Here is a 26,037-nt window from a genome sequence, read left to right as displayed (position 1 = left end):
ATTGAACTGACAGTTCGTTGAGTGTTTCAGTACTGTATTGAACTGACAGTTCGTTGAGTGTTTCAGTACTGTATTGAACTGACAGTTCGTTGAGTGTTTCAGTACTGTATTGAACTGACAGTTCGTTGAGTGTTTCAGTACTGTATTGAATTACCAGCGTGTTGACAGAGTTTCAGGTTGGTGATATTGTCAGCAGGCTGCATAACTGACTTTCCTCCTCTTTGGCACCTGTATGCTATTCTCTGCTCTCAGCAGCTGCAGACAGCAAGGCTGTATGGCACCACCATTCATTCTCAATGCAATGTCAAAAACTGCCACATAAATCTCTGTGTCAGGGAGGAATTCCTCCCCATCCCGAGGTGATGAATGGAAGAGCTAATTCAAAGGGAGTGACGGGTTTGCCAGCAGATGGAGAACATGGCAACCTGTTTAATGAATGACATGAAAGCCGATAGCTGGCTGGAGACATGTCAAGCTAATCAGCCACTGTTTCGGAAGCACATTGAGAGGTAACTGTAGCTGACTGAGGTGTAACAGTTGCCATGTTGCCAGTACTGCGTCAGCTCACTGTAGACTCATTCACATAGCCTACTATATTGGATGTTATTGATAGTCTGTCCTGATCACTTTACTGTAGTAGACTCATTCACGTAACCTACTATATTGGATGTTATTGATAGTCTGTCCTGATCACTTTACTGTAGTAGACTCATTCACGTAACCTACTATATTGGATGTTATTGATAGTCTGTCCTGATCACTTTACTGTAGTAGACTCATTCACGTAACCTACTATATTGGATGTTATTGATAGTCTGTCCTGATCACTTTACTGTAGTAGACTCATTCACGTAACCTACTATATTGGATGTTATTGATAGTCTGTCCTGATCACTTTACTGTAGTAGACTCATTCACGTAGCCTACTATATTGGATGTCCTGGTCCTGATTCTGGTCCTGGTTCTGGTTCTGGTCCTGGTCCTGGTCCTGATTCTGGTCCTGGTTCTGGTTCTGATCCTGATTCTGGTTCCGGTCCTTGTCCTGGTTCCGGTCCTTGTTCTGGTCCTGGTCCTGGTTTTGGTCCTAGTCCTGGTCCTGGTTCTGGTCCTGGTCCTGGTCCTGGTCCTGGTCCTGGTTCTGGTCCTGGTCCTGGTCCTGGTCCTTGTCCTGGTCCTGGTCCTGGTCCTAGTCCTGGTTCTGGTCCTTGTCCTGGTCCTGGTTCCGGTCCTGGTCCTGGTCCTGGTTCTGGTCCTGGGGACCCAAAGGGGTGCACTTTTATTTAAAAAAAAATCCCTAGCACTAACGCTAACTGCGGCAGATTCCGGCTCATGCCTCATGCACAGGATTCCATTTGGGATTCAGACATACATGACTGTGGAATCTTGGGGAGATGAAATACGGTCCACTTAAAGAGGGTTCCTAGGGGCTGCCCACGCCTGGGCCATTAGAGTATTAGCTCCGATTAGGGCCAAGGAAATGGGATTGTGGCTTGGAGTTGATTAAACACAATGAATGTGATGATTCAATCCGGTTTGTCCCTTTAGTGTCGTGTTTGAGTTAGTTTTAGTCATGTTATAATGGCACAAGGTAAGTGATAGGCAGTTTGGGAGCTGTTCCCCAGACCTACCTTGGGGACAGAGAAGAGAGAACACTCATTGCGTTACATTCGATGTCCAGTAACGGGCATAGACAACTGTTCTAGAATACTTGACATGAGGTTGCTCTGCCTGTGTTGTAACAATGTCGCCTAATTACTACAGTAATAACATTGTTGTGACATAGTATTTGGTTAATTGCTCCTAGTGATGAAGTTTGGGCAGTACTTGTTTTTAACACAAGTGGAATGAAGTCCCTTTTTAACTAAAACATTTTAATGTTCAACTGTTTTATATGCAGTTAAAACACAATCACTAACGAGCTATGTAACAATATGTTTATATATATTTATAAACTGGGCGGTTCGAGCCCTGAATGCTGATTGGCTGACAGCCATGGTATATCAGAGCGTATACCACGGGTATGACAAAACATACATTTTTACTGCTCTAATTACGTTGGTAACCAGTTTATAATAGCAATAAGGCTCCTCGGGGGTTTGTGGTATATGGCCAATATACCACAGCTAAGGGCTGTATCCAGTAACTCAGCAATGCGTCGTGCCTAAGAACAGCCCTTAGCCTTGGTATATTGGTTGTTACCACACCCCGACGTGCCTTATTGCTTAAATATATATATATATGTGTTACATTTTGGTGTAAGTACAGTGTTACTACACAGGTTTGAGAGCATCGTAATGTAAAGTGTTACCCAACATGATATGCAGTCACACTTCCACATAAGAGCCTGATCAAGCTGGCCAGCAGTATTGATGTAGGGTTTAATTGAACCCCTGTTCTCCTGTGCAGCTCTGTCAACACATGCCACAGCCTAGTGTCCTTTCTTCTTGGCTTGAAGTGTTCCTTGTGTTCCCACTCACTGACACTTTAGTTCCCCTTTAGTTGTAGTAAGTGTTTGGCTGGAGGCACAGGGGAACAGTGCAAATGTCACCCTCTGGAGCGCTCCCCACAGCGACGCAGGGAATTAGTGATTGGATGAGAGCCTCACTCCCTGCTGGAGGGACTGAACACAGTAAACAGTCACGTTGGAAACAGCCCTGTGTCCAAATGAGCGCAAATCAGACACAGGCTAAAAGCCTGATAAGTGGCTACTTGGACCAAGAGGAGGAACAGTCACATAGGAAACAGCCTTGTGTCCAAATGAGTCCAAATCACAGACACAGGCTAAAAGCCTGATAAGTGGCTACTGGGCCCAAGAGGAGGCCTGTTTTGTTGGCCACTTGAGATATTTAATGTGGGGGTGTGGGTATTTAGTTGATGTGGATGTGTGCCTCTCACCCAACCCAGTCTGTGTTGTTTTCAGGAGTACCGCCTGCGGTGTGACTTACTGACCTGACTTGTGCTTTCTCTCTTTCTCCCTCTCCTTCTCTTACTCTCTCTCCCTCGCTATCCTTCTCTCGCTCTCTCTATCTCCTTCTCTCACTCTTTCTCGCTCCCTCTCGCTCCTTCTCTTGCTCTCTCTCTGGGTTCTCGCTCTCTCCTCGCTCTTTCTCCCTCTCTCTTCGTGCTCTCGCTCTCTCTCCCTCCCTCACTCTCCTCCTTCCTCCCTCCCTCCTGCAGGTGTGAGCTTGCTGGTACCAGCGGGCGCTGTTCCTCAGGGTCGTGTGTATGAGATGTACGTGACGGTGCACAGGAAGGACAGCATGAGGTGAGCTCCATTAGCACAGCAGCAGCACCAGGGCCTTCCTGTCAGTCTATTCTGTCAGCCTGCCTGCCTTCCTATCAGCCTTTTCTGTCAGCCTGCCTGCCTTCCTATCAGCCTTTTCTGTCAGCCTGCCTGCCTTCCTGTCACCCTATTCTGTCAGCCTGCCTGCCTTCCTGTCACCCTATTCTGTCAGCCTGCCTGCCTTCCTGTTCTGCCTGCCTTCCTGTCAACCTATTCTGTCAGCCTTCCTGCCTGGCTGTTGTGTCAGCCTGCCTGCCTTCCTGCCTGGCTGTTGTGTCAGCCTGCCTGCCTTCCTGCCTGGCTGTTGTGTCAGCCTGCCTGCCTTCCTGCCTGGCTGTTGTGTCAGCCTGCCTGCCGTCCTGCCTGGCTGTTCTGTCAGCCTGCCTGCCGTCCTTCCTAGCTGTTCTGTCAGCCTGCCTGCCTTCCTGCCTGGCTGTTCTGTCAGCCTGCCTGCCGTCCTTCCTAGCTGTTCTGTCATCCTGCCTGCCTTCCTGTCTGGCTGTTCTGTCAGCCTGCCTGCCTTCCTGCTTGGCTGTTCTGTCAGCCTGCCTGCCTTCCTGCCTGGCTGTTCTGTCAGCCTGCCTGCCTTCCTGCCTGGCTGTTCTGTCAGCCTGCCTTCCTTCCTGCCTGGCTGTTCTGTCAGCCTGCCTGCCTTCCTGCCTGGCTGTTCTGTCAGCCTGCCTGCCTTCCTTCCTGCCTGGCTGTTGTGTCAGCCTGCCTGCCGTCCTGCCTGCCTGGCTGTTGTGTCAGCCTGCCTGCCTTCCTGCCTGGCTGTTCTGTCAGCCTGCCTGCCTTCCTGCCTGGCTGTTCTGTCAGCCTGCCTGCCTTCCTGCCTGGCTGTTCTGTCAGCCTGCCTGCCGTCCTTCCTAGCTGTTCTGTCAGCCTGCCTGCCTTCGTGCCTGGCTGTTCTGTCAGCCTGCCTTCCTTCCTGCCTGGCTGTTCTGTCAGCCTGCCTCCCTGCCTGTCCTTGTGTTCTACTCTCCCATCTTCAACCAATAAGCAGCTCCATACCAGCTAAGCCCCTGTATTCTTACCCACCGCCAATGATACCAGTCCCAGTATTACCCAGATAAAAGACAGATTTTCAGTACCAATCCTATTTGAGACATTTTGTCCACTACTCAAGAGAAATTGAATAGAAAATGTGCTGTGTGTATACAGTGAATTCGGAAAATAATCAGACTAGGGGACTTTTTCCACATTTTGTTACGTTACAGCCTTATTCTAAAATGTATTAAATTGCATGTGTTCCTCACCAATCTACACCCCATAATCACAAACAGAAAACAGGTTTGTAGAACTGTTTGCAAATTTATTAAAAATAAAAAGCAGATACCGTATTTACATAAATATTCAGACCCTTTGCTATGAGACTTGACATTGAGCTCAGGTGCATCCTAGAGATGTTTCTACAACTTGATTGGTGTCCACCTGTGGTAAATTCAATTGATTGGATATGATTTGGAAAAACACAACTGTCTACAGTGGGTATAGAAAGTCACCACCCCCTTTCAAAATGTTCACGGAGGTGACCAAGAACCCAATGGTCACTCTGACAGAGCTCCATGGTTCCTCTGTGGAGATGGGAGAACCTTCCAGAAGGACAACCATCTCTGCAGGACTCAACCAATCGGCCTTTAAGCCACTCCTCAGTAAAAGGCACATAACAGCCCGCTTGGAGTTTGCCGAAAGGCACCTAAAGGACTCTGACCATGAGAAACAAGATTCTCTGGTCTGATGAAACCAAGATTGAATTATTTTACCTGAATGCCAAGCGTCACGTCTGGAGGAAACCTGGCACCATCCCTACGGTGAAGCATGGTGGTGGGAGCATCATGCTGTGGGGATGTTATTCAGTGCCAGGGACTGGGAGACTATTCAGGATCGATGGAAAGATAAACGGAGAAAAGTACAGAGAGATCCTTGATGAAAACCTGCTCCTGAGCGATCAGGACCCCAGACTGGGGCGAAGGTTCACCTCCTGTACAGAACCTTAGTCTATCTCCTGTTTCTGTAGTGAGACAGACAGCTTAATGTACCAGTACACCTCCTGGACAGGATGCTAATCTTTCTCCTGTTTCTGTAGTGAGACAGACAGCTTGATATACCAGTACACCCCCAGTCCCTCAGACTGGGGTGAAGGTTCCCCTTCCAACAGGACAATGACCCTAAGCACACAGCCAAGACACCGCAGGAGTGGCTTCAGGACAAGTCTCTGAATGTCCGTGAGTGGCCCAGCCAGCCCAGACTTGAACCCGGTCAAACATCTCTAGAGAGACCTGAAAATAGCTGTGTAGCGACGCTCCCCATCCAACCTGACAGATCTTGAGAGGATTTGCAGAGAAGAATAGGAGAACCTCCTCAAATACTGGTGTGCCAAGCTTGTAGCGTCATACCCAAGAAGACTTGAGGCTTGCTGCCAAATGTGCTTCAAAAAATTACTGAGTAAATACTTATGTTAATGTGATATTTCCGTTTTTTTTTTTTTTTTTTTGCTTTGTCATTATGGGGTAATGTGTGTAGATGAGGGGGAAAAAACGATTTAATCCATTTTAGAATAAGTTTGTAACATAACAAAATTAGGAAAAAGTCAAGGGGTCGGAATACTTTCCGAATGCACTGTAATTCGGTATCCAAAGGAAATTCACATATCTGCAAACATCAGTTGAGGTTCTGTTAAAAAAAAGTTTACTACAGTGACAATACATTTTGCCCTGAAGGGAGCATTTTAATATCTCTCTCTCTCTCCTTCTCTCGCTCTCTAGGCCACCAGTAGAGGATGTTCAGACAGTGTTGAGCCCCGTGGTGAGCTGTGGTCCCCCAGGGGCCCTCCTGACCCGCCCAGTCATCCTCACCATTCATCACTGTGCCGAGGCCGACGGAGACGACTGGCAGGTCCAGTTGAAGAACCAGCTGCATCAGGGCCAATGGGAGGTGAGAACGCTAGTAAGGGTCAGGCTTAGGTATAAGTCACAGGTCATGTTCCCCTGCTCAGACGTATGCCAGGTTTTACAATACGTATCAGCTAACCACATGTATCAGCAATCTGGTGCCTGACTGCACAGTCGATGACATCGCATGCCACCATTGGTTAATGCATGCAACGTCTGAGCAGGGGATCACAACCAATAGCTGAGAGGGTGGGACTAGTCATTGAAGAATACAACTGAAATATTCATGCTTGCAAAAGCCAGAAAAATGTTTTTTTGTCATGAAGCTTTGTCAGATGAAATATACCATAAATGTGTATACTTTACCTGCTGTTGACAAGGAAGTCATAGTGTTGAAATGTATACAGAAGATATAGTCTGGAGGAACAGACATGTCTCCTGGGTAGGAGGAACTGCAGAGGTCCCCCATGCCAATATCGACATAAAGACAGGATGTGTCCCATATAGCATCCTCCTCCATACGGGCTCTGGTCAAAGGTAGGGGACTATACAGGCTCTGGTCAAAGGTAGGGGACTATACAGGCTCTGGTCAAAGGTAGGGGACTATACAGGCTCTGGTCAAAGGTAGGGGACTATACAGGCTCTGGTCAAAGGTAGGGGACTATACAGGCTCTGGTCAAAGGTAGGGGACTATACAGGCTCTGGTCAAAGGTAGGGGACTATACAGGCTCTGGTCAAAGGTAGGGGACTATACAGGCTCTGGTCAAAGGTAGGGGACTATACAGGCTCTGGTCAAAGGTAGGGGACTATACAGGCTCTGGTCAAAGGTAGGGGACTATACAGGCTCTGGTCAAAGGTAGGGGACTATACAGGCTCTGGTCAAAGTAGGGGACTATACAGGCTCTGGTAAAAGGTAGGGGACTATACAGGCTCTCGTCAAAGGTAGGGGACTATACAGGCTCTGGTCAAAGGTAGGGGACTATACAGGCTCTGGTCAAAGGTAGGGGACTATACAGGATCTGGTCAAAGGTAGGGGACTATACAGGCTCTGGTCAAAGGTAGGGGATTATACAGGCTCTGGTCAAAGGTAGGGGACTATACAGGGTACCATTTGGGATGCAGACACATGCTTGTAGAATGGGATAAGTGTAGTGATGGCAGGGGAAGAAGACAGACTGGGCCACGCTTGGCAGAGCTCTGTAGACACAGCACCCAAACTCAATTAGACCAGCAGGATGGTTGAAAAACTGTTAGCACAAGGAATTTGCTCCAGTTCCACCCCTCTACCCCTCAGTTTCATCCCTCCGTTCCATCCCTTCCTCTGTTCCATCTCTCACTCCCTCTGTTCCATCACTCCCTCCTTTCCCTCCCTCCGTCCGTTCTCTCCCTCACTCCATTCCCTCCCTCCCTCTGTCCCATCTCTCCCTTCCTCCCTCCCTCTGTTCCATGTCTTCCTCCTTCCCTCTGTTCCATCCCTCCCTCTCTCCTTTCTTTCCATTCCTCCCTTCCCTCCCTCCCTCTGTTCCATCCCTTCCTCCCTCCCTCTGTTCCATCCCTTCCTCCCTCCCTCTGTTCCATCCCTTCCTCCCTCCCTCCCTTCCCTCCCTCCCTCTGTTCCATCCCTTCCTCCCTCCCTCTGTTCCATCCCTTCCTCCCTCCCTCCCTTCCCTCCCTCCCTCTGTTCCATCCCTTCCTCCCTCCCTCTGTTCCATCCCTTCCTCCCTCCCTCTGTTCCATCCCTTCCTCCCTCCCTCCCTTCCCTCCCTCCCTCTGTTCCATCCCTTCCTCCCTCCCTATGTTCCATCCCTTCCTCCCTCCCTCCCTTCCCTCCCTCCCTCTGTTCCATCCCTTCCTCCCTCCCTATGTTCCATCCCTTCCTCTCTCTGTTCCCTCCCTCCCTCTGTCCCATCTCTCCCTTCCTCCCTCCCTCTGCTCCATCCCTTCCTCCCTCCCTCCCTTCCCTCCCTCCCTCTGTTCCATCCCTTCCTCCCTCCCTATATTCCATCCCTTCCTCTCTCTGTTCCCTCCCTCCCTGTGTTCCGTCCCTCCCTCCGTTCCCTTCCTATGTTCCATCGCTCCCTCTGTTCCATGCATCTCTCCCTTCCCTCCCTCCCTCCTTTCTCTCCATCCCTCCCTCTGCTCCATCCCTCCCTCCCTCCTTTCTCTCCTTCCCTCCCTCTCTCACAGCGTGAGCAGACTACCTCTGAGGAGTGGTGTGTGTGTGTGATAGAGGCCCACCTGGTCCTCTATTGGTGGTGTGTTGGTACTGTTTGTGATAAGACTGTCTGCAGGCGTCACTGTTGTTATCGCACAGAAACACAATGTCTGCCCACAATTATGCATGCAGTATGTGTGTGGGTGGGTGCTTAGGTTTATTGAGCCACAGATCAGAATGCAATCCATAGAGTTGGACACAGCCATAGAGTTGGACACAGCCTGTCAGCTATATTCTGGGGAAAATCACAGCTGTGGTTAGAAGCAATAATTGATTCACACAATATTGGTTTTCTACAACCTCGTATTGATACGGCTCATCAAAAGGCACATAACTCCAAATAAGGTGTGATTTGGAGCTCAATAGTCATTTCAGGAAAAAGGACCTGAGTGGATCTATAATAATGTGTCCTCTTCCAGACCAGACTATAGCTATATCATCCTTCAGAAGGTGACGGAGGGGGTGGAAAGGAGCAACAACTCCGATACAAAAGTCAAATGAAAAAATACAACTTAAGGGCTCGACTCAATCTGTATCGCAGACAATCTGCGGTATAGCTCAATTGAAATGTAAAGAGACTATTCAGGATCGATGGAAAGATGAAAGGAGCAAAGTACAGAGAGATCCTTGATGAAAACCTGCTCCAGTGCGATCCAGACCTCAGACTGGGACGAAGGTTCACCCCCTGGACAGGACTCTAGTCTATCTCCCTGTTTCTGTAGTGAGACAGACAGCTTGATGTACAGGACACTCCCTGGACAGGACACTAGTCTATCTCCCTGTTTCTGTAGTGAGACAGACAGCTTGATGTACAGGACACTCCCTGGACAGGACTCTAGTCTATCTCCCTGTTTCTGTAGTGAGACAGACAGCTTGATGTACAGGACACTCCCTGGACAGGACTCTAGTCTATCTCCTGTTTCTGTAGGGAGGCAGCTTGATGTACAGGACACCCCCTGGACAGGACACTAGTCTGTCTCCTGTTTCTGTAGTGAGACAGACACCTGTTTCTGTAGTGAGACAGCTTGATGTACAGGACACCCCCTGGACAGGACACTAGTCTATCTCCTGTTTCTGTAGTGAGACAGCTTGATGTACGGGACACCCCCTGGACAGGACACTAGTCTATCTCCTGTTTCTGTAGTGAGACAGCTTGATGTACGGGACACCCCCTGGACAGGACACTAGTCTATCTCCTGTTTCTGTAGTGAGACAGCTTGATGTACCAGTACACCCCCTGGACAGGACACTAGTCTATCTCCCTGTTTCTGTAGTGAGACAGACAGCTTGATGTACAGGACACTCCCTGGACAGGACTCTAGTCTATCTCCCTGTTTCTGTAGTGAGACAGACAGCTTGATGTACAGGACACTCCCTGGACAGGACTCTAGTCTATCTCCCTGTTTCTGTAGTGAGACAGACAGCTTGATGTACAGGACACTCCCTGGACAGGACTCTAGTCTATCTCCCTGTTTCTGTAGTGAGACAGACAGCTTGATGTACAGGACACCCCCTGGACAGGACACTAGTCTATCTCCTGTTTCTGTAGTGAGACAGCTTGATGTACGGGACACCCCCTGGACAGGACACTAGTCTATCTCCTGTTTCTGTAGTGAGACAGCTTGATGTACGGGACACCCCCTGGACAGGACACTAGTCTATCTCCTGTTTCTGTAGTGAGACAGCTTGATGTACCAGTACACCCCCTGGACAGGACACTAGTCTATCTCCCTGTTTCTGTAGTGAGACAGACAGCTTGATGTACAGGACACTCCCTGGACAGGACTCTAGTCTATCTCCCTGTTTCTGTAGTGAGACAGACAGCTTGATGTACAGGACACTCCCTGGACAGGACTCTAGTCTATCTCCCTGTTTCTGTAGTGAGACAGACAGCTTGATGTACAGGACACTCCCTGGACAGGACTCTAGTCTATCTCCCTGTTTCTGTAGTGAGACAGACAGCTTGATGTACAGGACACTCCCTGGACAGGACACTAGTCTATCTCCTGTTTCTGTAGTGAGGCAGCTTGATGTACCAGTACACCCCCTGGACAGGACACTAGTCTATCTCCTGTTTCTGTAGTGAGACAGTTTGATGTACCAGGACACCCCCTGGACAGGACACTAGTCTATCTCCTGTTTCTGTAGTGAGACAGCTTGATGTACCAGTACACCCCCTGGACAGGACTCTAGTCTACCTCCTGTTTCTGTAGTGAGACAGACAGCTTGATGTACAAGTACACCCTCTGGACAGGACTCTAGTCTATCTCCTGTTTCTGTAGTGAGACAGACACCTGTTTCTGTAGTGAGACAGCTTGATGTACCAGGACACCCCCTGGACAGGACTCTAGTCTATCTCCTGTTACTGTAGTGAGACAGCTTGATGTACCAGGACACCCCCTGGACAGGACACTAGTCTATCTCCTGTTTCTGTAGTGAGACAGCTTGATGTACCAGGACACCCCCTGGACAGGACACTAGTCTATCTCCTGTTACTGTAGTGAGGCAGACAGCTTGATGTACCAGTACACCTCCTGGACAGGACACTAGTCTATCTCCTGTTTCTGTAGTGAGACAGCTTGATGTACCAGGACACCCCCTGGACAGGACACTAGTCTATCTCCTGTTACTGTAGTGAGACAGACAGCTTGATGTACCAGTACACCCCCTGGACAGGACACTAGTCTATCTCCTGTTTCTGTAGTGAGACAGTTTGATGTACCAGGACACCCCCTGGACAGGACACTAGTCTATCTCCTGTTTCTGTAGCGTGAGGCAGCTTGATGTACAAGTACACCCCCTGGACAGGACACTAGTCTATCTCCTGTTTCTGTAGCGTGAGGCAGCTTGATGTACCAGTACACCTCCTGGACAGGACTCTAGTCTATCTCCTGTTTCTGTAGTGAGACAGACACCTGTTTCTGTAGTGAGACAGACAGCTTGATGTACCAGTACACCTCCTGGACAGGACTCTAGTCTATCTCCTGTTTCTGCAGTGAGACAGCTTGATGTACGGGACACCCCCTGGACAGGACACTAGTCTATCTCCTGTTTCTGTAGTGAGACAGACAGCTTGATGTACCAGTACACCCCCTGGACAGGACACTAGTCTATCTCCTGTTTCTGTAGTGAGACAGACAGCTTGATGTACCAGGACACCCCCTGGACAGGACACTAGTCTATCTCCTGTTTCTGTAGTGAGACGGACAGCTTGATGTACCAGTACACCTCCTGGACAGGACACTAGTCTATCGCTGGACCTTTATGCTTAATTTTTACTATACGTTTTAATACCACATCAGTACCACGAGAATTCTGAAGGCGTTAGAATCCCTACATATCCATGCTTCAACCCATTGGTTAATTGTAGTCTAAATGGAAGTGAACAGTCGTCCAGCCTAGCCTTCAATGCAGTACTGTACCCCACCCTTTGCCTTGCTATTCTCTCATTATATGACTGGTGCTGTCTCTGAGGTCCTATTAAAGAGGCTTAAGACCAGCTTTAATGTTGCTGTTATACTGTTTAACGGCCAAGCTTACTGCCAACCCTTTTAATTCATTTTTTTCTCCCCTCATAATAGCAGGAAAATGAATGTTTGTGTGTGGCTGGTGTACTGTAGGCATCAGGATAAGGATTATAGATAAAAGAAGGTAGAGGATCACAGTGTGGGTAAACAGAGTTATGGAACAAGAAAGAGGAGACTTAGAGGAGAGGTCAGACTTGGCCAGTGTGTGCTGTTTGTACACACACACACACACACACACAAATCATGCTGTATGGCCACTCTCATCATACAATACCCGTGTGTGTGTGTGTGTCCCTTTCAGGACGTGGTAGTGGTCGGGGAGGAGAACTTCACCACACCCTGCTATATCCAGATGGATGAGGAGGCATGTCATCTACTGACAGAGACCCTGGGGACCTACTGCCTGGTGGGCCAGTCTGTCAGCAAGGCTGCCGCCAAGCGCCTCAAACTGGCCATCTTCGGCCCTGTGTCAAGCACCACCCTGGAGTACCACATTAGAGTCTACTGTCTGGACGACACCCAGGACGCACTCAAGGTACGGGGGTGGGGGCGGTGGGGGGGTGGGCAGCGTTAAGATATCCTGACACCTTGGGACTCCTTGGGACTGCTAATATGGACACCGTACACAACGCACACCAATGAAGTCATACTTTCTCTCGCTTACCTGTGCACCCCACTCGTTCACTCACTCACTCACTCACCCACTTTTTAAGCAATGCTCTTTCCCACAAATGTTTCAACATTTCAAGGGAGGATAGTTTGAAAACAAAATGTTAGGTTGGTGTTTTTAATGATATGTAAAAGTAACTTTAATTGGTCTTGCTTTCAAAGGGAATTTTATAGTTGGTGTGTTGGAGGATGAGGAGGAGGTGGAGTCGATTGATATTCTTATACTGCAGTAGTTGTTGAAGGAGGCGAAGTCGATTGATATTCTTGTACTGCAGTAGTTGTTGAAGGAGTAGGCGGAGTCGATTGATATTCTTGTACTGCAGTAGTTGTTGAAGGAGTAGGCGGAGTCGATTGATATTCTTATACTGCAGTAGTTGTTGAAGGAGGCGGAGTCGATTGATATTCTTATACTGCAGTAGTTGTTGAAGGAGTAGGCGGAGTCGATTGATATTCTTGTACTGCAGTAGTTGTTGAAGGAGTAGGCGGAGTCGATTGATATTCTTGTACTGCAGTAGTTGTTGAAGGAGTAGGCGGAGTCGATTGATATTCTTATACTGCAGTAGTTGTTGAAGGAGGAGAAGGTGGAGTCGATTGATATTCTTATACTGCAGTAGTTGTTGAAGGAGGAGAAGGTGGAGTCGATTGATATTCTTATACTGCAGTAGTTGTTGAAGGAGGAGTAGGCGGAGTCGATTGATATTCTTGTACTGCAGTAGTTGTTGAAGGAGTAGGCGGAGTCGATTGATATTCTTGTACTGCAGTAGTTGTTGAAGGAGTAGGCGGAGTCGATTGATATTCTTGTACTGCAGTAGTTGTTGAAGGAGTAGGCGGAGTCGATTGATATTCTTGTACTGCAGTAGTTGTTGAAGGAGTAGGCGGAGTCGATTGATATTCTTATACTGCAGTAGTTGTTGAAAGAGTAGGCGGAGTCGATTGAAATTCTTATACTGCAGTAGTTGTTGAAGGAGTAGGCGGAGTCGATTGATATTCTTGTACTGCAGTAGTTGTTGAAGGAGTAGGCGGAGTCGATTGATATTCTTATACTGCAGTAGTTGTTGAAAGAGTAGGCGGAGTCGATTGAAATTCTTATACTGCAGTAGTTGTTGAAGGAGTAGGCGGAGTCGATTGATATTCTTATACTGCAGTAGTTGTTGAAGGAGTAGGCGGAGTCGATTGATATTCTTGTACTGCAGTAGTTGTTGAAGGAGTAGGCGGAGTCGATTGATATTCTTATACTGCAGTAGTTGTTGAAAGAGTAGGCGGAGTCGATTGAAATTCTTATACTGCAGTAGTTGTTGAAGGAGTAGGCGGAGTCGATTGATATTCTTATACTGCAGTAGTTGTTGAAGGAGTAGGCGGAGTCGATTGATATTCTTGTACTGCAGTAGTTGTTGAAGGAGGTGGAGTCGATTGATATTCTTACATTTACATTTACATTTAAGTCATTTAGCAGACGCTCTTATCCAGAGCGACTTACAAATTGGTGCATTCACCTTATGACATCCAGTGGAACAGCCACTTTACAATAGTGCATCTAAATCTTTTAAGGGGGGGGGGGGGGGCAGAAGGATTGCTTTATCCTATCCTAGGTATTCCTTGAAGAGGTGGGGTTTCAGGTGTCTCCGGAAGGTGGTGATTGACTCCGCTGTCCTGGCGTCGTGAGGGAGTTTGTTCCACCATTGGGGTGCCAGAGCAGCGAACAGTTTTGACTGGGCTGAGCGGGAACTGTACTTCCTCAGTGGTAGGGAGGCGAGCAGGCCAGAGGTGGACGAACGCAGTGCCCTTGTTTGGGTGTAGGGCCTGATCAGAGCCTGAAGGTACTGAGGTGCCGTTCCCCTCACAGCTCCGTAGGAAAGCACCATGGTCTTGTAGCGGATGCGAGCTTCAACTGGAAGCCAGTGGAGAGAGCGGAGGAGCGGGGTGACGTGAGAGAACTTGGGAAGGTTGAACACCAGACGGGCTGCGGCGTTCTGGATGAGTTGTAGGGGTTTAATGGCACAGGCAGGGAGCCCAGCCAACAGCGAGTTGCAGTAATCCAGACGGGAGATGACAAGTGCCTGGATTAGGACCTGCGCCGCTTCCTGTGTGAGGCAGGGTCGTACTCTGGAACGGGAACGGGCCACCGCCTTGATGTTAGTTGAGAACGACAGGGTGTTGTCCAGGATCACGCCAAGGTTCTTAGCGCTCTGGGAGGAGGACACAATGGAGTTGTCAACCGTGATGGCGAGATCATGGAACGGGCAGTCCTTCCCCGGGAGGAAGAGCAGCTCCGTCTTGCCGAGGTTCAGCTTGAGGTGGTGATCCGTCATCCACACTGATATGTCTGCCAGACATGCAGAGATGCGATTCGCCACCTGGTCATCAGAAGGGGGAAAGGAGAAGATTAATTGTGTGTCGTCTGCATAGCAATGATAGGAGAGACCATGTGAGGTTATGACAGAGCCAAGTGACTTGGTGTATAGCGAGAATAGGAGAGGGCCTAGAACAGAGCCCTGGGGGACACCAGTAGTGAGAGCGCGTGGTGAGGAGACAGATTCTCGCCACGCCACCTGGTAGGAGCGACCTGTCAGGTAGGACGCAATCCAAGCGTGGGCCGCGCCGGAGATGCCCAACTCGGAGAGGGTGGAGAGGAGGATCTGATGGTTCACAGTATCGAAGGCAGCCGATAGGTCTAGAAGGATGAGAGCAGAGGAGAGAGAGTTAGCTTTAGCAGTGCGGAGCGCCTCCGTGATACAGAGAAGAGCAGTCTCAGTTGAGTGACTAGTCTTGAAACCTGACTGATTTGGATCAAGAAGGTCATTCTGAGAGAGATAGCAGGAGAGCTGGCCAAGGACGGCACGTTCAAGAGTTTTGGAGAGAAAAGAAAGAAGGGATACTGGTCTGTAGTTGTTGACATCGGAGGGATCGAGTGTAGGTTTTTTCAGAAGGGGTGCAACTCTCGCTCTCTTGAAGACGGAAGGGACGTAGCCAGCGGTCAAGGATGAGTTGATGAGCGAGGTGAGGTAAGGGAGAAGGTCTCCGGAAATGGTCTGGAGAAGAGAGGAGGGGATAGGGTCAAGCGGGCAGGTTGTTGGGCGGCCGGCCGTCACAAGACGCGAGATTTCATCTGGAGAGAGGGGAGAAAGAGGTCAGAGCACAGGGTAGGGCAGTGTGAGCAGAACCAGCGGTGTCGTTTGACTTAGCAAACGAGGATCGGATGTCGTCGACCTTCTTTCGAAATGGTTGACGAAGTCGTCTGCAGAGAGGGAGGAGGGGGGGGGGGGGATTCAGGAGGGAGGAGAAGGTGGCAAAGAGCTTCCTAGGGTTAGAGGCAGATGCTTGGAATTTAGAGTGGTAGAAAGTGGCTTTAGCAGCAGAGACAGAAGAGGAAAATGTAGAGAGGAGGGAGTGAAAGGATGCCAGGTCCGCAGGGAGGCGAGTTTTCCTCCATTTCCGCTCGGCTGCCCGGAGCCCTGTTCTGTGAGCTCGCAATGAGTCGTCGAGCCACGGAGCGGGAGGGGAGGACCGAGCCGGCCTGGAGGATAGGGGACATAGAGAGTCAAAGGATGCAGAAAGGGAGGAGAGGAGGGTTGAGGAGGCAGAATCAGGAGATAGGTTGGAGAAGGTTTGGGCAGAGGGAAGAGATGATAGGATGGAAGAGGAGAGAGTAGCGGGGGAGAGAGAGCGAAGGTTGGGACAGCGCGATACCATCCGAGTAGGGGCAGTGTGGGAAGTGTTGGATGAGAGCGAGAGGGAAAAGGATACAAGGTAGTGGTCGGAGACTTGGAGGGGAGTTGCAATGAGGTTAGTGGAAGAACAGCATCTAGTAAAGATGAGGTCAAGCGTATTGCCTGCCTTGTGAGTAGGGGGGGAAGGTGAGAGGGTGAGGTCAAAAGAGGAGAGGAGTGGAAAGAAGGAGGCAGAGAGGAATGAGTCAAAGGTAGACGTGGGGAGGTTAAAGTCACCCAGAACTGTGAGAGGTGAGCCGTCCTCAGGAAAGGAGCTTATCAAGGCATCAAGCTCATTGATGAACTCTCCGAGGGAACCTGGAGGGCGATAAATGATAAGGATGTTAAGCTTGAAAGGGCTGGTAACTGTGACAGCATGGAATTCAAAGGAGGCGATAGACAGATGGGTAAGGGGAGAAAGAGAGAATGACCACTTGGGAGAGATGAGGATCCCGGTGCCACCACCTCGCTGACCAGAAGCTCTCGGGGTGTGCGAGAACACGTGGGCAGACGAAGAGAGAGCAGTAGGAGTAGCAGTGTTATCTGTGGTGAGCCATGTTTCCGTCAGTGCCAAGAAGTCGAGGGACTGGAGGGACGCATAGGCTGAGATGAGCTCTGCCTTGTTGGCCGCAGATCGGCAGTTCCAGAGGCTACCGGAGACCTGGAACTCCACGTGGGTCGTGCGGGCTGGGACCACCAGGTTAGGGTGGCCGCGGCCACGCGGTGTGAAGCGTTTGTATGGTCTGTGCAGAGAGGAGAGAACAGGGATAGACAGACACATAGTTGACAGGCTACAGAAGAGGCTACGCTAATGCAAAGGAGATTAGAATGACAAGTGGACTACACGTCTCGAATGTTCAGAAAGTTAAGCTTACGTTGCAAAAAAAAATAAAATAAATGATCTTATTGACTAAAATGATATAGTACTGCTGGCTGGTGAAGTAGGCTGGCTAGCAGTGGCTGCGTTGTTGAAAGTGAAGCTGGCTAGGTAACCTCGACAATTTCTCTAAATTTCTCTAAACTACACAATTATCTTGGATACAAGGACAGCAAAGACAACTAGCTAACACTACGCTAATCAAGTCGTTCCGTTGTAATGTAAGTTTCTACAGTGCTGCTATTCGATAGAAGTTGGCTAGCTAGCAGTGTTAGCTAGCAGTGTTGGCTAGGTAGGAGGACGGCAGCGCGGCAGGCGAAAATAGCTGGCTAGCTAACCGATAATTACTCAAAGCTACACAATTATCTTAGATACAAAGATAGCAAAGAAAACTATGTAGCTAGCTAACACTACACTAATCAAGTCGTTCCGTTGTAATGTAATCGTTTCTACAGTGCTGCTAATCGGTGGCTAGCTGGCTAGCTAGCAGGGTTGACTACGTTACGTTACGTTACGTTAGGACGAGAATACCTGGCTAGCGAACCTCAGCGAACCTCAATAACTACACAATTATCTTTGATACAAAGACGGCTATGTAGCCAGCTAAGTAGCTAGCTAAGATCAAACAAATCAAAGATAGCAAAGACAACTGTGTAGCCAGCTAACACTACACTAATCAAGTCGTTCCGTTGTAATGCACTCGTTTCTACAATGCTGCTATTCGGTGGCTAGCTGGCTAGCTAGCAGTGTTGGCTACGTTGCGTTACGTTAGGACGAAAATAGCTGGCTAGCGAACCTCAATAACTACACAATTATGTTTGATACAAAGACGGCTATGTAGCTAGCTAAGATCAAACAAATCAAACCGTTGTACTGTAATGAAAATGAAAATGAAAATGAAATGGTAATACTACCTGTGGAGCGAAGCGGAATGCGACTACTCCCTATTCTTGTACTGCAGTAGTTGTTGAAGGAGGAGGAGTCGATTGATATTCTTATACTGCAGTAGTTGTTGAAGGAGGAGGAGTCGATTGATATTCTTATACTGCAGTAGTTGTTGAAGGAGGTGGAGTCGATTGATATTCTTATACTGCAGTAGTTGTTGAAGGAGGTGGAGTCGATTGATATTCTTGTACTGCAGTAGTTGTTGAAGGAGGCGGAGTCGATTGATATTCTTATACTGCAGTAGTTGTTGGAGGAGGCGGGGTCGATTGATATTCTTGTACTGCAGTAGTTGTTGAAGGAGTAGGCGGAGTCGATTGATATTCTTGTACTGCAGTAGTTGTTGAAGGAGTAGGCGGAGTCGATTGATATTCTTATACTGCAGTAGTTGTTGAAGGAGGCGGAGTCGATTGATATTCTTGTACTGCAGTAGTTGTTGAAGGAGTAGGCGGAGTCGATTGATATTCTTGTACTGCAGTAGTTGTTGAAGGAGTAGGCGGAGTCGATTGATATTCTTGTACTGCAGTAGTTGTTGGAGGAGTAGGCGGAGTCGATTGATATTCTTGTACTGCAGTAGTTGTTGAAGGAGTAGGCGGAGTCGATTGATATTCTTATACTGCAGTAGTTGTTGAAGGAGTAGGCGGAGTCGATTGATATTCTTATACTGCAGTAGTTGTTGAAGGAGGAGGAGACGATTGATATTCTTATACTGCAGTAGTTGTTGAAGGATGGGGTGACATTCTAATAATGATCTTGTACAGTATTGAACATTAAGAAAGCAGTCGCTGTACAGTATTGAACATCAAGAAAGCAGTCGCTGTACAGTATTGAACATCAAGAAAGCAGTCGCTGTACAGTATTGAACATCAAGAAAGCAGTCGCTGTACAGTATTGAACATCAAGAAAGCAGTCGCTGTACAGTATTGAACATCAAGAAAGCAGTCGCTGTACAGTATTGAACATCAAGAAAGCAGTCGCTGTACAGTATTGAACATCAAGAAAGCAGTCGCTGTACAGTATTTGCAGTCTATTGTGGACCTTTTAGTACTTTTCTTTTACACCAGACTAGTTAATATAGACAATGGATGTGTTTCAAATGACTCCCTATTTCCTATGTACTAGTGCACTATTTTTATCAGGATCCCTATGGGCCCTAGTCAAAAGTAGGACACTAAATTGGGAATAGGGTCCTATAAAATCTAAATTGAAACGTTTGTGAGAATGTTACTAGCACAAATACTGTATAACAACCCCTAACCTCTGACCATTACAATAGCAGCAGAGGGGGGGGGGCTATGATATTCATGGGGGGGGGGGTTATGATATTCATGCCTCTACTCTCTCACTCATCATTATTCACAATTCGTTCAGGATTTTCCGTAATCATGGCAGCATCCACATTTATATAGCAGTGTTTAGAAACATACTATTTTCTCATTTACAACAAACGTGACTCCAAAATTACACAACATTATTACAATTCATTTCTATTAGGCACAAAATAATCTGAAACACAACCATAACAAACAGCAAATGCATCCAACAAGTTTGTAGAGTCACTATCTTGATGTAGTCATTGGTGCATTATGGGACCAAATACTAACCTTTTAACTTCTTTAATACACATATAAGTGATTTTGTCCAAATACTTTTGGTCTCTTAAAATTTCGAAACAGTTCCCGATAAGGATGAAAATACCCTCAACTTAAAGATGACTGTCTGCAATTTAACCGCATGGTCTTTGTATAATTTTAAATTCAAAGTGCTGGAGTACAGAGCTAAAATCACACACAAAAGATATCACTGGCCCAATACTTTTGGAGCTCACTGTACAATGACTTCACCAGTCTGCTGGTTTGCACTAGCCTCATACAGCCGTAGGCTTATGCATCCAGTATTGTAATGGATACTACCATTGCGGTTACCGTAAGTCAAAAGTTCAGTCAGTCAAAAGTCAATGTAAGTCAAGTTGTACATTGTGTTATTGTCTTTGCTGCTGTAGGAAGTCTTTCATTGTGTTATTGTCTTTGCTGCTGTAGGAAGTCCTTCATTGTGTTATTTTCTTTGCTGCTTTAGGAAGTCTTTCATTGTGTTACTGTCTTTGCTGCTGTAGGAGGGACTTCATTGTGTTACTGTCTTTGCTGCTGTAGGAGGGACTTCATTGTGTTATTGTCTTTGCTGCTGTAGGAAGTCTTTCATTGTGTTACTGTCTTTGCTGCTGTAGGAAGTCTTTCATTGTGTTACTGTCTTTGCTGCTGTAGGAGGGACTTCCTTGTGTTATTGTCTTTGCTGCTGTAGGAAGTCCTTCATTGTGTTATTGTCTTTGCTGCTTTAGGAGGGACTTCATTGTGTTACTGTCTTTCCTGCTGTAGGAGGGACTTCATTGTGTTATTGTCTTTGCTGCTGTAGGAGGGACTTCATTGTGTTATTGTCTTTGCTGCTGTAGGAGGGACTTCATTGTGTTACTGTCTTTGCTGCTGTAGGAGGGACTTTATTGTGTTATTGTCTTTGCTGCTGTAGGAGGGACTTCATTGTGTTATTGTCTTTGCTGCTGTAGGAAGTCTTTCATTGTGTTACTGTCTTTGCTGCTGTAGGAAGTCTTTCATTGTGTTACTGTCTTTGCTGCTGTAGGAGGGACTTCCTTGTGTTATTGTCTTTGCTGCTGTAGGAAGTCCTTCATTGTGTTATTGTCTTTGCTGCTTTAGGAGGGACTTCATTGTGTTACTGTCTTTCCTGCTGTAGGAGGGACTTCATTGTGTTATTGTCTTTGCTGCTGTAGGAGGGACTTCATTGTGTTATTGTCTTTGCTGCTGTAGGAGGGACTTCATTGTGTTACTGTCTTTGCTGCTGTAGGAGGGACTTTATTGTGTTATTGTCTTTGCTGCTGTAGGAGGGGCTTCATTGTGTTATTGTCTTTGCTGCTTTAGGAGGTACTTCAGATGGAGACCCAGATGGGAGGGAAGCTGCTGGATGAACCAAAGACCCTGAACTTCAAGGACAGCACCCACAACCTGCGCCTCTCTGTCCACGACGTCCCCCACGGACAGTGGAAGAGCAAGCTGCTCGCCAAGTACCAGGTGAGCTCATGGGGAAACTTTAAAGTTGTCATAGACCATGTACACCTTTATTGGTCTGCTCAACTGGTATGGCGATACATGGATTTCAGTGATTGAAAATGACCATGTACATGCAATATATAGTGAATAAAGGGTGTGTGTGTGTGTATGTGTGTGTGTGTAGGAGATCCCCTTCTACCAGGTGTGGAGTGGCTGCCAGCGGACCCTTCACTGCACCTTCACCCTGGAGCGGTTCAGCCCCAGCACCACAGAGCTCAGCTGTAAGCTGTGTGTCCGCCAAGTAGAAGGGGAGGGGCAGATCTTTCAGCTCAGCAGCACTTTGTCTGAGGTGAGACTCAAACCTCACACCACCTTTCACTGGATACACTGCACACTCTGTGCGTGTGTGACTCAAATGGCACCCTATTTCATACAGTGGGGGGGGGGAAGTATTTAGTCAACCACCAATTGTGCAAGTTCTCCCACTTAAAAAATGAGAGAGGCCTGTAATTTTCATCATAGGTACAATTCAACTATGACAGACAAAATGAGAAAAAAAATCCAGAAAATCACATTTTTAATTAATTTATTTGCAAATGATGGTGGAAAATAAGTATTTGGTCAATAACAAAAGTTTATCTCAATACTTTGTTATATACCCTTTGTTGGCAATGACAGAGGTCAAACGTTTTCTGTAAGTCTTCACAAGGTTTTCACACACTGTTGCTGGTATTTTGGCCCATTCCTCCATGCAGATCTCCTCTAGAGCAGTGATGTTTTGGGGCTGTTGCTGGGCAACACGGACTTTCAACTCCCTCCAAAGATTTTCTATGGGGTTGAGATCTGGAGACTGGCTAGGCCACTCCAGGACCTTGAAATGCTTCTTACGAAGCCACTCCTTCATTGCCCGGGCGGTGTGTTTGGTATCATTGTCATGCTGAAAGACCCAGCCATGTTTCATCTTCAATGCCCTTGCTGATGGAAGGAGGTTTTCACTCAAAATCTCACGATACATGGCCCCATTCATTCTGTCCTTTACACGGATCAGTCGTCCTGGTCCCTTTGCAGAAAAACAGCCCCAAAGCATGAAGTTTCCACCCCCATGCTTCACAGTAGGTATGGTGTTCTTTGGATGCAACTCAGCATTCTTTGTCCTCCAAACACGACGAGTTGAGTTTTTACCAAAAAGTTATATTTTGGTTTCATCTGACCATATGACATTCTCCCAATCTTCTTCTGGATCATCCAAATGCTCTCTAGCAAACTTCAGACAGGCCTGGACATGTACTGGCTTAAGCAGGGGGACACGTCTGGCATTGCAGGATTTGAGTCCCTGGCGGCGTAGTGTGTTACTGATGGTAGGCTTTGTTACTTTGGTCCCAGCTCTCTGCAGGTCATTCACTAGGTCTCCCCGTGTGTTTCTGGGATTTTTGCTCACCGTTCTTGTGACCATTTTGACCCCACGGGGTGAGATCTTGCGTGGAGCCCCAGATCGAGGGAGATTATCAGTGGTCTTGTATGTCTTCCATTTCCTAATAATTGCTCCCACAGTTGATTTCTTCAAACCAAGCTGCTTACCTATTGCAGATTCAGTCTTCCCAGCCTGGTGCAGGTCTACAATTTTGTTTCTGGTGTCCTTTGACAGCTCTTTGGTCTTGGCCATAGTGGAGTTTGGAGTGTGACTGTTTGAGGTTGTGGACAGGTGTCTTTTATACTGATAACAAGTTCAAACAGGTGCCATTAATACAGGTAACGAGTGGAGGACAGAGGAGCCTCTTAAAGAAGAAGTTACAGGTCTGTGAGAGCCAGAAATCTTGCTTGTTTGTACGTGACCAAATAATTATTTTCCACCATAATCTGCAAATAAATTCATTAAAAATCCTACAATGTGATTTTCTGGATTTTTTTTCTCATTTTGTCTGTCATAGTTGAAGTGTACCTATGATGAAAATTACAGGCCTCTCTCATATTTTTAAGTGGGAGAACTTGCACAATTGGTGGCTGACTAAATACTTTTTTGCCCCACTGTATGTAGTCCCAGCTCTAACTACACTCCCGACTTCTGAGGTAAAACCCAGCTCGAACTACACTCCGGACCTAAATCAGCTCTGACTACACTCCAGACCTAAACCAGCTCTGACTACACTCCGGACCTAGACCATCTCTGACTACACTCCGGACCTAGACCATCTCTGACTACACTCCGGACCTAGACCAGCTCTGACTAGACCAGCTCTGACACTCCAGACCTAAACCATCTCTGACTACACTCCGGACCTAGACCAGCTCTGACTACACTCCGGACCTAAACCAGCTCTGACTACACTCCGGACCTAGACCAGCTCTGACTAGACCAGCTCTGACTACACTCCGGACCTAAACCATCTCTGACTACACTATAGACCTAGACCAGCTCTGACTACACTCCAGACCTAGACCATCTCTGACTACACTCCGGACCTAGACCATCTCTGACTACACTCCGGACCTAGACCAGCTCTGACTAGACCAGCTCTGACACTCCAGACCTAAACCATCTCTGACTACACTCCGGACCTAGACCAGCTCTGACTACACTCCGGACCTAAACCAGCTCTGACTACACTCCGGACCTAGACCAGCTCTGACTAGACCAGCTCTGACTACACTCCGGACCTAAACCATCTCTGACTACACTATAGACCTAGACCAGCTCTGACTACACTCCAGACCTAGACCAGCTCTGACTACACTCCAGACCTAAACCATCTCTGACTACACTCCAGACCTAAACCATCTCTGACTACACTCCAGACCTAGGTCCAAATACTATTTGAAATATTTAGAATACTTTATTAAGCGTTTGCTTTAGGCTGCCTGGAGTGCAGGATGAGAAGAGTTTCCTCGTTTGCTTTCGACTTTTGGTTGGGTTCCATTGTGCCAGGCAAGCTCAATCAAGCCCAGCTGAAGGATTTGTGAGATTTAAAACAGATTTGTATACCACAATCTGGCTAATATTCTCATCTCCATACCACACTCTGAGTAATATTGTAATCTCAAATCAAATCAAATTGTATTGGTCACATACACGTGTTTAGCAGATGTTATTGCGGGTGTAGCAATAAGTAATATCTAACAAGTTCACAACATGTACCTAATACACACATCTAAGTAAAGGAATGGAATGAAGAATATATAAATATATGGACGAGCAATGTCAGAGCGGCATAGACTAAGGTACAGTAGAATGGTATAGAATACAGTATTGTATATACATATGGGATGAATAATACAAGATGGGTAATCATCATTAAAGTGACTAGTGATTTCAAGTCCATGTATATAGGCCGCAGCCTCTAATGTGCTAGTGAAGGCTATTTAATAGTCTGAAGGCTTTGAGATAGATGCTGTTTTTCAGTCTTTTTATTTCATTTTTGTCTCACCTTTATTTAACCAGGTAGGCTAGTTGAGAACAAGTTCTCATTTACAACTGCGACCTGGCCAAGAAAAAGCAAAGCAGTGCGACACAAACAACAACACAGAGTTACACATGGAATAATCAAGTGTATAGTCAATAACACATAGAAAAAAGAGAATGTCTATGTACTGTGTGTGCAAATGGCGTGAGGAGATAAGGCAAAAAATAGGCCATAGTAGCGAAGTAATTACAATTTAGCAAATTAACACTGGAGTGATAGATGAGCAGATGGTGATGTGCAAGTAGAAATACTGGTGTGAAAAAGGGCAGAAAAGTAAATAAAAACAATATGGGAATGAGGTAGGTAGATTACAGATGGGCTATGTACAGCTGCAGTGATCGGTTAGCTGCTCAGATAGCTGATGTTTAAAGTTAGTGAGGGAAATATAAGTCTCCAGATTCAGCGATTTTTGTAATTCGTTCCAGTCATTGGCAGCAGAGAACTGGAAAGAAAGGCGGCCAAAAGAGTTGTTGGCTTTGGCGATGACCAGTGAGATATACCTGCTGGAGCGTGTGCTACGGGTGAGTGTTGTTTTCGTGACCAATGAGCTGAGATAAGGCAGAGCTTTATCTAGCATAGACTTAAAGATGACCTGGAGCCAGTGGGTCTGGCGACGAATATGTAGCGAGGGCCAGCCGACTAGATCATACAGGTCGCAGTGGTGGGGGGTATAAGGGGCTTTGGTGACAAAACGGATGGCACTCTGATAGACTGCATCCAGTTTGCTGAGTAGAGTATTGTAAGCTATTTTGTAAATAACATCGCCAAAGTCGAGGATCGGTAGGATAGTCAGTTTCACGAGGGTATGTTTGGCGGTGTGAGTGAAGGAGGCTTTGTTGAGAAATAGGAAGCCGATTCTAGATTTAATTTTGGATTGGAGATGTTTAATATGATTCTGGAAGGAGAGTTTACAGTCTAGTCAGACACCTAGGTATTTGTAGTTGTCCACATATTCTAAGTCAGAACCGTCCAGAGTTGTGATGCTAGTTGGGCGGGCGGGTGCAGGCAGCGAATGGTTGAAAGCATTCATTTGATTTTACTAGCGTTTAAGAGCAGGTAGTTTGCCCCCGGTGATGTGTTGGACAGACCACACCACCCTCTGGTGAATCTGTAAAAGTTTGGGAGGGTCTTAGGTGTCAAGCCACATTTTTTAAGCCACCTGAGGTTGAAGAGGCACTGTTGCGCCTTCTTCACCTCACTGTCTGTGTGGGTGGACCATTTCAGTTTGTCCGTGATATATACGCAGAGGAACTTAAAACTTTCCACCTTCTCCACTACTGTCCCGTCGATGTGGATGGGGGGTGCTCCCTCTGCTGTTTCCTGAAGTCCACGATCATCTCATTTGTTTTGTTGACATTGAGTGAAAGGTTATTTTCCTGGCACCACACTCCCAGAGCCCTCACCACGTCCTT

The 26,037-nt window shown here is 47.3% G+C and overlaps 1 protein-coding gene across 1 annotated transcript in view; it reads left to right on the top strand.

Annotated features, from left to right (window-relative positions):
* unc5ca (unc-5 netrin receptor Ca) overlaps positions 1-26,037 on the top strand; it is a gene marked incomplete in the record, with an annotated part of 261,508 nt that overhangs the window by 209,313 nt on the left and 26,158 nt on the right. Inside the window, 5 exon segments of the mRNA XM_055918711.1 lie at positions 3,178-3,265; positions 6,049-6,217; positions 12,218-12,451; positions 21,039-21,188; positions 21,352-21,516. Of these exon segments, the coding sequence (XP_055774686.1) occupies positions 3,178-3,265; positions 6,049-6,217; positions 12,218-12,451; positions 21,039-21,188; positions 21,352-21,516 (806 nt within the window).

Source organism: Salvelinus fontinalis, chromosome 4 (genome assembly GCF_029448725.1).
Source record: "Salvelinus fontinalis isolate EN_2023a chromosome 4, ASM2944872v1, whole genome shotgun sequence".
NCBI lineage: Eukaryota > Metazoa > Chordata > Actinopteri > Salmoniformes > Salmonidae > Salvelinus > Salvelinus fontinalis.
Note: the sequence above shows the minus strand (reverse complement) of the source record. Positions and strands in the feature narration are given on the sequence as shown.